Source organism: Anolis carolinensis, chromosome 2, assembly GCF_035594765.1.
Source record: "Anolis carolinensis isolate JA03-04 chromosome 2, rAnoCar3.1.pri, whole genome shotgun sequence".
Classification (NCBI taxonomy): domain Eukaryota; kingdom Metazoa; phylum Chordata; class Lepidosauria; order Squamata; family Dactyloidae; genus Anolis; species Anolis carolinensis.
Genome location: NC_085842.1, coordinates 120,357,530 through 120,369,619, shown reverse-complemented (window position 1 = coordinate 120,369,619; position 12,090 = coordinate 120,357,530). Strand labels below are relative to the sequence as shown.

Genomic DNA, 12,090 nt, shown 5'->3' with positions numbered 1-12,090 from the left:
ATGTAAAGCTGTTCTGAGGAGTTTCACGTCCAAGCAGATTCACTTGCATGAAATCCTGAAAGCATGGAGAAGTGCATTTTGTTTATTCTTTCCCCACTTGTCTGTTTTGTAGTAATGGGCCCAAATTTGTCTCATTTGTTTCATCCATGTTTTTGTTTCATGCCATTCATTTGTTTGGCATGAGACAGGAGTCCCCTCACCAAATGGAAAAAGCAGTAAAATGAAAGGAAAGTGGGAATGGTACTGTTTGTTTGCCTGAGTCTTGTCCCATTGGCCAACATGGAAGGGCTTCCCATGCTCCCTTTCACCTCAGTTTTAGGGCCAGAGGGTCTCATCATTTCACTGATCCTTAGGCTCTCTCCAGCATTCATTTGAGTTGTTAGGGTTGGTAGGGTTGGTTGCCTGTCTCTGAATCCTGATAGGCAAAATGCAGTCTGTGGCTCATTGATGCTGTTTTTGCAGCCCTTGGCTCTTCTTCAAACTACATTATTTTTTAAAATGGGTAGGCCCTCCTGTACTTTTCAACACACTCTCTTTAAGATAGTGTATGTGGTCTGTAGACCCAAAGTGCCTGTGACTGCCAGGGCTTGCAACTGAGCGCAGAGTGTAGAGTGGAGCTCAGAGCACCTCTTACTAGGCACTTGGCGCTCAGCGCTCAGCTGCAAGTCCTGGCAGTTGCGGGCTCTTTGGGCCTGCAGGCCACACACACTCAAAGAGCCCATGCGTGCCAGGGCTTGCAGCTGAGCCTAAGTGCCAAGTGCCTAGTAAAAGGCACTATGCACTCCGCTCTGCACCTGGCGCTCAGCTGCAAGTCCTGGCACTTTGGGCCTATAGGCTACACACACACTCTCTCTCTCTCTTAAAGAGAAACTCTCTCCAAATCACTGTGTACAGGGGGGCCTTGCTACCCATTTTAGAAGAGGGGTCTGCTGGATCAAAGAGTTTTTGATTCACAGAACTATTTCTGCCACAAATCAAAGGGCATTTTTGACTCTCATTCATATTCTGCTTTATTATAGTTTTTTTTCTTATGATATGTCCTGTTATGTTATTCCGAAAAGAAATGTTTTTAAAGTTTAAAATTTGACTATTTTCCTTGCCAGTATATTCTTTGCTTGAGTAGGAGAGGTTATGGGTACAACATTTCATGCCTTTTTGGTTGCTTCTTATTTTCTAAGACTTTTCATGTTTATGTATTTTTGTCTCTCACTGTTTTTTGTATTACTATAATGGCTAGCTATTCATTGTGTTGTGCAGAAATGCTTTTACCTTTTAAGATTTATTTTTAAATAAGCAATTATTCTTTCACTAGCAAATCCATATCCTCTCAAAATTGCTAGTTATTTTTGTTTCTATTGTTTGCATTGCTGTCAACAGTTTTTATCCTTTAACGGGTTATCTGTAGTTGCCATCCACTTCTAAGCTTTCTTTTCTCCTTATTTAACACCTTACATTTTTTCAGACCATTACCTACCATTCTACTTTATCTTTTTATCTCTTACGCTGTTTTGTTCTTCTTTCACTTTATTTTTACCCAAGTCATAGTTTGCACCTATTTATTGTATAATGTTGTAGTCAGTTGTATTTTTCATGCTATACTGACAGTTTTTCTGTGCCCTGATTTTAGAGGGTCTCCCCCTTTCAACATTGCATTTTTCTTTCAGATAAATCTGCACTGGATGGGAAGAGTTGGCTGCAGTTTTTCAAATTTATATGCCTGTCAAATCATGTTCTCAGTGTTATTGACTTGTCCTAATTTTGGCCTGAATATCTCTGCCATCATTTTTCTTTTTGTGCATCTCCTTGTATGTCCTTTCTCTGTTCTCACACTGTCAATTTAATTTATCAATGTGCATTTTCAAGAATGCACATTTTTGACCATATATCTTCTAATGTCTGTTCAGAGGTGACTGCCAATTAATTGGCTATGTTGTGTTATGAAATATCTAGATCTAGGGTGAAACTACACTGTAGAATTAATGCAATTTGACACTTCTTTAACTGCCATAGCTCAATACTGTGGAGTCATGGTACAAATCAACCCCTCTGCAATGCCAGCAATACAGCTTAATAATGTAATGCTAGAAAATGTTGTCAACTTCCACTACATTGGCAGACAACATCTACAATGATATATAACACTATCTGAGCTCTGCAAGTACAGCAATTTTTTAAATGAAGTTGAGAGTGTTTGAGGAGTGGGACATTTGTAGAGATACCGAGATGCTTGTTTGCAAAGCTATTGTCCTTCTAACTCTACTGTATGCCTGCATAACATGGTCCATCTACAAACACCACTCTTGACTGATTCAACTTCAAAAATTCAGGCAAATCTCTTGGGAAGACTGGCAGACAAACCAACAGCATTAAAATGACGATTCTCCACCATCAACTTCGTTGGACTGGTCACATTGTCTGAATGTCGCCCAATCATTGTCTCCCAAAGTAGTTTCTCTATTCGCAGCTCAAGAATGGAAATCAAAACGTTGGTAGACCATAAAAGAGGTTTAAAAATGGGCTCAAAGCTAACATTAAAAATCTGGACTAAACACAGAGAACTGGGAAGCCCTGGCACTGGAGCATTGTAACTAGAAGTCAGTTGTTACCAATGGTGTTATGGATATTGAGGAAGTACGATCAGAGGGTGAAAGGGAGAAATGTCCCAAGAGGAAGGCTCATCAAGCAAACCCTTGTCATGACCACCTTCCATCTAGAAACCTATGTCCTCATTGTGAAATACCATGCAGATCCAGAATAGGTTTCCACAGCCACTTACAGACTCACTGCCAAGACTCTGCCTCTGGAAGACAATCATACTGGGCCACAAGGGCTCACCTACAAGGATGATGAGTTTTGCAAGGTCTATTGCTTTTTCTGCCAGAGTGCTGGTTTACAACTACAAATCCCAGGGTGGAATCCAATGGCATTCATTGTACCATGTAGGTGTATCTTCTTCCTCTCTCTGTCTTGCTGCATATTATGAGTTCACCTGGCCTCTACACTTTACACTAAGGTACCTGAGACATGTTAGACATTATAATATTATTTCCTGGACTCCATCCATCGTCTTTGATTCTTTAATAAATATTGGCTAGATTCCAGACTCCTGGCATGGAGATTGGTTTCAATCACATTTGCTCATTCCAATAACTTTGATTTATGGTAATTTCTATGTAAGCCTTTCATCTAAGCTTCACTGAATTTAGATGGGCAAGTCAAATGACAACTAAGTCAATATTTGGAGGAAGACATGACAGACAGAAGTTTTGGAAGCTACTCTTTGGTATTTGCAAATCTTCCAGACATGCAATATTCACATTCAGTGACATTGAATAAAACGTTAAAGGAACTTCCTGTTCATGTGAGTTACACAGAGCTTTAAATCAATAATATAATACTCGTGGAGATAAAATATTATGTATGTCCTTCATGTGCTTGGGGAAACAATTATTTGTTCATATGATCTGTATTTCATAAATCTATGTTGTTTTAAAAAAACCTCTAGCATTTAGCTTCTATTGGAAATAATCTGTTCATTAAAAAAACCCAAAGAATCATACAAACATTTCTTGCTTTTCTTAAGAATCCACACCATGGGTGTAAATTATGCTAAACTATTAGATAGTAATTTGTGAAATTAGAATTTCTCCTTTTGTTCCTTTAACAATATAGTGATACCTGTGGACTTAACACTTAATTATATAGTCTATAGAGACAGATACATACAATTACCCATTGATACGAAGTACCTGTAAATGATACATGCAGTGTTCTGGCAAGTGCTGCAATTGTTGAGATCTTGGCCTGTGCGGTAGAAGTTCCGCCTGTAATAAACAATAGCTGCTATGATTTAGTCATATAATCAGCAATTCTACAGCTAACTCCCTGATCACAACACTTAATCCTTTAAGGTAACATTCTTTAAATGTTAAGGTATATTGCAAGGAATGTTGTTTTAACATTACAGTGAAATCCTAAATAAATGAATAGGTAATAATCACTTTAACGTAGTTTAAATTATCAATATTTCCAAATAATCCTACATAGCATCACACTCTTAAACATTAAATATGTTGAATGAGCTCATATAGGCCCTTTCCCCAACATGGAAACAGTGCTTAGTTATGGTCTTGGTGTAACTTATAGGAAGAAATGTAGTTGTGACCCAGTAGTATATATAGTGATATAATCATGTTGAGTTTTATTGCATTTTTTATTTTTAAAAAAACACAACTTCTTCTATTATTTTGGATATCACTGTTTGCTATTTCATACATTGCATTTTAGGTGGGAACCTGAGATATTTAGATTATCGTTGCAACTACTGTGTACATAAAAAAGTGCATCACACAGATACATTCATCAGTTGACTTAGATTGGCTGCTAGTCATTGAAGTGAACACGTTTAATGACACACTTGAGTTTGTCTCAAATAGTCAAGCATAAAGCTTCACCTATCTCATTTTAACATGGAAGAATAAATCATTTCCAAAAATATTCTGCACTGGATAGGATTACAAGTTTCTGAGCGTTTGCACAGAATTTGTTTGCAAAAAGTATTTTAGCTTTGTCAAATAAATGTAAATAAATGCATACTTTAACAGAAAACAGTATATTCTCCAAATGGTTACTGTTTCTGCATAAATAATTTTTAAACAAAGTGATTACAAAATATAAGCAATCTCATGGGTTCACCATGTTGTTGACAGGCTGTCTCAATGTAATCCTCTCTCTATGAGACAAGGAAATGTAATGAATTTTGTTTTCATTCCTAGTGCATGGTTGAATTCACACTTACACATTTGTGATTATGGGAGTATGTGTTATATTGAACACAAGTGATGGCATTTTAGATGTAAAGTGAATTCAGGGCTATGTTTTAGATTATTGTTGTAGCTAAGGTCTCATGTACACTGCCATATAATACAATTTGAAACTGCATTATATGATCTGTGTTTAACTGCAATGAATTGAGTCTTCACTGGATTATATAATGCAGTTTCAAATTTCAGAAGCCTAATCCAGTTACTAACTCCAACTAGAATAGACCCCCTGAATCAGAGATTAGTAAGACAATACTTGCCATATACACTTGTGTATAAGTTTATCTCATAGAATAATAGAATAATAGAGTTTGAAGATATCACATGGGCCCCTGTCATGCAGAAAAAGCACAAAGCACCCTTGACATTTGGCCATCCCCAGCCTTTGTTTAAAAGCTTCAAAGGAAGGAGCTTCCACCACACTCCAAGGTAGAGAGAGTTCCACCTCTGAATAGCTCTTACAGCCAGAAAGATTTTCCTAACGTTCAGGTGGAATCTCCTTTCCTGTAATTTCAAGCCATTGCTCCAAGGCCTAGTTTCCAGGGTAGCAAAAAACAAGCCTGCCTTCTTCCTCATGGCATTCTTTCACATATTTATACATGGCTATCATGTCTCCTCTCAACCTTCTCTTCTGCACGCTAAATATACCCAGTTCTCTAAGACTCTCCTCATAGGGCATGGGTTACAGACCTTTGATCGTTTTAGTTGCCCTCCTCTGGACACCTTCCAGCTTGTCAATACAGTAGAGTCTCACTTATCCAACACTCGCTTATCCAACGTTCTGGATTATCCAACACATTTTTGTAGTCAATGTTTTCAATATATCGTGATATTTTGGTGCTAAATTCATAAATACAGTAATTACTGCATAGCATTACTGCATATTGAACTACTTTTTTCTGCCAAATTTGTTGTCTAACATGATGTTTTGGTTCTTCATTTGTAAAATCATAACCTAATTTGATGTTTAATAGGCTTTTCCTTAATGCCTCCTTATTATCCAACATATTCGCTTATCCAACATTCTGCCGGCCCGTTTATGTTGGATAAGTGAGACTCTACTGTATTTCTTTTGAACTGTTGTGCCCAGAATTGGACATAGTATTCCAGTATTCTCATGTATAAATTAAGACCAAAATTATGGACTTTGATATGACTCATGGATAAGTCAGGGTTATTCTAAAAAAAGGTGCAGTTCCTTTTTAAAAAGAATTAAGAATTAAGGTATGGGATAAGTTGAACTTTGGGTTGATTTTTAAATTAAAAATTTAAACTTATGCATGAGTATATACAGTATCTAAGGTTATTGATTCAGTTGGGGTCTGCTGGATTAGCAACTGGATTTAAACCATATATTCTGGGCATTATAAAAGATTTGTAGTAAAGGAACATATTAATTATGAATTTTTCCTGCAATATTTCAGAAAAAAACTATTTTGCTTTATATTATATTCCTCTTTAACTAACATTTTTTCCTTACTAAACATGGGAATTATTTTCCATGATGGCATATAATCCTAGAAAAAATGATTTTTAAACAATGTGTTTGGAAGTATCAGTAGCTATTCTCATCAGAAATAGTCATGGGTGGATTCAACATTCATCTATCAGAAATCATTGAAAGAATACCACACAAAGTCCTATTTTCAAAAAGATTGCCTCGGTGTAACATTTTAGTGGGATTTGCATTTCCAAGGGTAGAAAGCACCCATTAGCAATTGGCATCTTGGACTGAAGAGTCTTCTACCCAAAATGAATCCCTGACAGCTCTCTAAGGATTTTATCTGATTGGTTTTTTTCAGTATGATGCTTGTGTGACTCTTAAAGTTCTCAAAATAGCAGACTTACAAATTTAATGCCATGATGATCACATGGCTCCAGGAGGCTGGCTAGAAATGTGAAGTTGATCAATCAGGATTCAAGGACCAGATTTATATTTCAGAGACATGAATAGGAAATTACAATTGCAAGTATGTCTTAGATATTTCCCATATATTTTCTTTTTGTTCTTCCAGAGATTTTACATGCACACACTCACATAAGGAGGAGGACTTTCTTTCTGCTTCATTAAATAAATGCACCAAGAATACTTGAGGGGCTCAGTGTTAATTCTTAAATAGCTAGGATTAGTATATAATCCATGGTAACAAATTAGCATTGGAGGGACCAATGTGGAGACATTTTAGTTTTCTGTTTTGTGTCATCTCTCCCCTGATTACTGGAACAAATCTATCTCTGTTAATGTGGATTTATGAATATTTTGTTTGACATTACTTTGCACAGAGCTGGATTTACTTAAGGGACATTTAAAACTGCTGATGCTGTGAGTGCATCACTGTTGATAAGAAAATGTAAATAAATTGTTAGAGCCACTTAGGAATTTCATTGGCTCATGAAATGCACTGAAGCAGATCTTGAATGTATATAACTAGAACTGAAATAAACCTTGCCTTTTCCATTAATTAATTGTTTTATGAGTGTAGTTCTTTTAATAAATAGAAAAACTGGAACTTACATTGTTTGGAGGAGTGTTAGATTGTTATTTTGGCCTCTAGAGGGAAAAATCAAGGAAGATAGCTTGTTCTGCTTTTCATGAGACAACAGTCAACCTCACTTTGGCATGATTTATTAGTTGGCAATGATTTCAAGGTGCACAACAACAACAACAACCCCTGCATGCCCATAAGCCATATAATGGCTCTTGATAATAATATTCAACCAAAAGTGGTTGAAGATCCCTGTACGAATAAAAGTATGGAATGCTTCCAGGCACTGTGGTAACGCTTGATGGTGGGACTCAAGACTATGCCATATTTCAGCCTTAAATTGAACAGGCAAATACCTGCATTGGGTAGAGCCAATACATAAATTGCAATTGTTGGAGTAATCTCTGTGTGCTTACTAAGATTACTTATCTTGATGTAATAGTGTACCAGTACATTGAGCCGTTTTTGATTTGGTTCCAGGACCCCCTGTGGATACTAAAATCTATAGATGCTCAAGTTCCATTATATATAATGGCATAATGAAATGATGTCCTTTATATAAAAGGACAAAATCAAGATTTGTCTTTTGGATTTTTTTAATTTCAAGAGGTGGATGGTTGAATCAGTGGGTGCATAATCCATTAATTAGGAGGGCTGACAGTATATAAAATTTAAAATAATGCTGAGACTACTCTAATTTTTAAAAACTGAATGGTTTTGGAGCTTTATGCATTCCCATCCTAGGAACTGCTGCAGTTGCCAAGAATGCAGAAGAAACATTAAGTTGAATTTGACTGCAGAGAGCAATAATCTTTCTAGATTTTTTGGTGGCATGTACAACTGTGAGGAAAGCAGAGGCTGGGAAAAGTCTGATTGTGCTCATAGATTTCTATGAACACGATGTGAATTTAGCATATTTGGGGGGGTGACTTGTTAATGTCAGATGGTTATTTCTCTAGTCATACCCCCTTTTTTTTTTGCCTTATCACCAGGTCAAAATTAAATGTCCTAAATATATTTATACAATTTTTACTGAAGATATTAAACTTATTTTATTTACATAAATAATAACTGGATTATGATCAATGTAATGATACTTCTTGGCAGGTTAAGATAAAAAAATACCAGCATCTTAATAGTGACAGAAATTCCTACATCCCAAATTCCATTCAGGTTTCTTAATATTGTCAACAGAGTCCCCACAGGGAGATAAGGTGGGATATAAATAAAGTTTTATTATTTTATTATTTACTGTTGTGGCTGGTGGCCTCTATATCTGATGAATGATCACTCTGTTCCAGTTTCAGTCTAATTTTTAAAACTGATAAAAGCTCCTTTAAAAATCAGAATAACCCATGGAATAGAAACACTGCCTCACTGATATACATAGCCAATGAAAACAATACAATTTTAAAAGGCAACACCTACAGATGTACCTGTAGGATCTGATTCTATACATGGCTCTCTGTATCTGGATTAGGGTATGCTCCACAAACCACATTTTCCTGGAATTAATAAGTGGTCTGTTTGAAGACATGCTTTTCCTTCCATTTGCCTCCTCTTCTCATGCATCTGGCAGCAGAGAAGACCTCTGGATTACTTAGAACAGTGGATATTAATCAGGTTAATATTAATTTGTCATCCTTTTTTGTTCTCAAAGTTTTACATCATTAACTCCTTTCTGACTATCTAAATAAGAACAATTATTCTTGCTCTTTGATTTTCAAGTGTTATTTGAGTTAGATATTTTTATATATTATAAATACAGCTGAAAAGTTATTTGACCGTATTTCTAATGGGAAAATATTTCTAGTTCAGACAAATTATTGTGCAACAACTATTCCCTAAGAATGATGTTAACAAACAAAATACACAACATGTCTAAAAGTCTGTTAAACTTTGGTACAGTAATAGTAAATATTAAAACACCACCGTACCCTTCATTAAGGGCTCTGGCCTTTTCCATGTCTTGAATTACATTCAAAAGGACTTTAATTTTCTCCTGGTTTGACTGCAAAGATTCTTCAACAGACTGGAGCCTGTCTTGTAGGGCACCCAACTCATGATGTGCCAAGTGTATTTGATTAATTTCAGTAATCGGTTTGTTCTGTGGTTTTGTATCAGTCCCTGGAAGATAGGCATTTATGTGAAAACCTTCCACGCAACTGTCACACTGTGGCACTTTGGTATTGATAGAAATGTTCTCTGTTACAGTTTGACATGAAGGAACAGGAGATGATTCATTGGTGTTGGTTAATGATGTTGTTTGGTTATCATTAGTCAATGTTTTATGCCCAGAGTCTGTTTCCTGCTGTATTGCTGGTTGATGTTCTTTGACAGAACAGTATGATGGACTGTGGTCTAACTGTGGAGATGACAAAACGGTTTCCTTAAAACTGATGTCATCCTCAGGGGCAAGTAGCTCAGTGTAGCTTTTTTCTTCACATGGACTATGAATCACATTGACATTTTTACAATTTTGACTTACACACGTGAGAGATTTCTCTGAGCCTGTGTGTAGAGAGCAGTTCTCACTGGTTGGTGTCACAGCTGTAGTCGTGTGAACAGAGCTGTTGAAATCCATTTGTATATCTGGGCTATAAATGGAAAAATTGTCTTGTGCAGAACCCAGGTTGGTGTACTCAGGAACCTGGGTACAAACAGTTACTTTTTCCAGTATTGCATTTCTGTCTGAACCTACATGTAGAGGCCCATTGCTTTGTGCTTTAGGCACCATTTGAAATAGTGGCTTGGGTGCCGTGGTTCCTTTTGGTTCATCGTCCAAACGCTGATTGAGGCTTAAATAAGAGATGCTAGAAGAGATGATATCCTGTTCAGACAGATTGCCATTAACATGAATTGAATATTCAGGCTCATTTGGCATTTCTGTTAAGGACTTACTTGTTGTAATTCTTTTCTTTTTAAACATGGGAAAGTGCTTCCTGAGGCTAGGGGAAGTCTGTATGGCAATATTTTGTAATCCTTTCTGAGATGGGGGGAAACTGAGGGAATCATTTGCTACATTGTGGGATTGGGAATTTTGTATTTTACTCAAAGTAGATGGATCTTGAACATTTCCTTTCTCCAATTCTGATTCTTCTACTGGTGGGTTGTCTGTCCCATCATCTTTGAAGCGGACTTGCTGAGATTTGCTCCTGCGATGGTGGGGCTGCCTTCTGAAATCCACTGAATCTAGGCTGTTCCGCTTAAGCAGAGCGGGACGCACTTTGATGCCTTGCTGAGCCATTGAATCGCAATTTAATGTATGCAAATAATGTGTTTCTTTGCGACCCATTTCATTTGGTCATTCAAAAAACGTCTGGCTTGATGCCCACCCTAATATAATAGATTTTGGTGTGACTGGGTGAAAAGTTAACTCTAACTATATATAGGGGAGGGGGGAGCTTGGAATTTTTATTACTATTTTACTCTTAATAAAATCTTCTTTTATAGCTTCACTAGTAAACTTACAATTTAAATATCTGATCCCAGTTATTTTGTATTTGCATAGAGTATAAATAACAAGCATAACAACAGTTTGGGGCTCTTTCCTCCATAATGCATAGTTTTGCTGGAATAATATATCCTTTTACAGCAAATTGAATTTTTTCCTTTAGGGGTTCTTTTTTTTCTTGTCCCATCTTCTTACTTTTACTGTAGAAGCTGATCTTAAATAGCTTAACAGAAGCCACTGAGTTATATCCAAATGAAAGTAAAGCATCCAACAGGATTAACGGCAAGAAAATTGTTGAAATGCCTTCCTTGATCTTGTTCACACAAGTGTGACTTTAAGGATGTCTTAGGATCTTGAATGACTAAGATGAGATCCAAAAAATATCTTTGGTCTCTGAAGACCAGCCTTTGTGGAATAACACATACGTGGTTTTCTGCAAGAAAAAGAAAATAGTTGCTAGTGAACAGTCTAATAAATGTTCTCAACCCATTCTGTCATCTTGTATCTAAGTAATTTTATATACAGTTAGAATATTTTGTGATGGAGTAAGATTATGGAAACAGACTGGAAAATTAAGTCTTACCACTCTGCTGGAACCCAAAATTTATCAACTGTGAAATTTCATCACTGGCCTAATCCTATGATAATAGTTAATTAAAATGAAACTTTCCCTCCCTTACATATGCATCATTGATTATACATTTACATCTAAAATCCTAGTTTAGGGGCACTGAGTACTTCCATGCTAGGGCTCTAATGTAGCACTTCACAGTCATCTGGGGGAAGAATTTGAATGGCAATGCCATCTAGTACTTAATATAGTGTAATATTTCTCATTAAAATCTGCAGTGCCCATTTCCATAGCAACAGAGAAAAATTGCAGCTGTTTTAAAAAATTAGTTGAAGGGGACTACTTTCAGGTTTTGATGATTCTGCAGACCACATATTCAGCTTGCAAACACACACTATCTTCTTTTTTTTTTCTGAGCAGCGACTTTGCCACAATGTTGTTTAGATCTCTTCCCTTTCCTCACTCCTTCAGTGCAGTGACGACTGCTTTGGGGTAAAGTTACGAGAAGTTCAGTTGTGGGGCTCTCAGGTATAGATGAGGAAGATCCATTCTGTTCCTCTTTATTTCCCCATTATGTACAATAATGGTATGGCCTTTGAATCCATGGGAGACATTGTGCTTGGGTATCCTAGGGTTACTGGAATGAAAAGTGGGGATTGCGTAGCATCACCTGAAATTTCAGGAGGAATCACAAGTTTTCACTTTAGCTGACTTAAGTACTTTTCTTGCTGAGCAGCACAATGCTGCTCAATACTC

The 12,090-nt window shown here is 36.6% G+C and overlaps 2 protein-coding genes across 7 annotated transcripts in view; one reads left to right on the top strand and one right to left on the bottom strand.

Moving 5' to 3' along the window:
- Positions 1–12,090, top strand: part of dock2 (dedicator of cytokinesis 2) — a 377,601-nt gene that overhangs the window by 158,796 nt on the left and 206,715 nt on the right. The window lies entirely within an intron of this gene.
- The window catches only part of insyn2b (inhibitory synaptic factor family member 2B), a 113,951-nt gene that overhangs the window by 21,069 nt on the left and 80,792 nt on the right, over positions 1–12,090 (bottom strand). For 4 of the 6 annotated variants that reach the window (XR_010002825.1, XM_062970471.1, XM_008104630.3 and 1 more), the window contains 2 exons: positions 9,247–11,196; positions 3,750–3,824 (listed from right to left, as the gene is read on the bottom strand). Coding sequence is in view for 5 of the 6 variants with exons in the window: in XM_062970471.1 (XP_062826541.1) it covers positions 3,750–3,824; positions 9,247–10,604 (1,433 nt within the window). In the remaining variant the exon portion in view is untranslated. Of the gene's footprint in view, positions 1–3,726; positions 3,825–9,246; positions 11,197–12,090 lie in introns of all 6 variants that reach the window. The other 2 variants (XM_062970469.1, XM_062970470.1) reach the window with 2 other exon arrangements.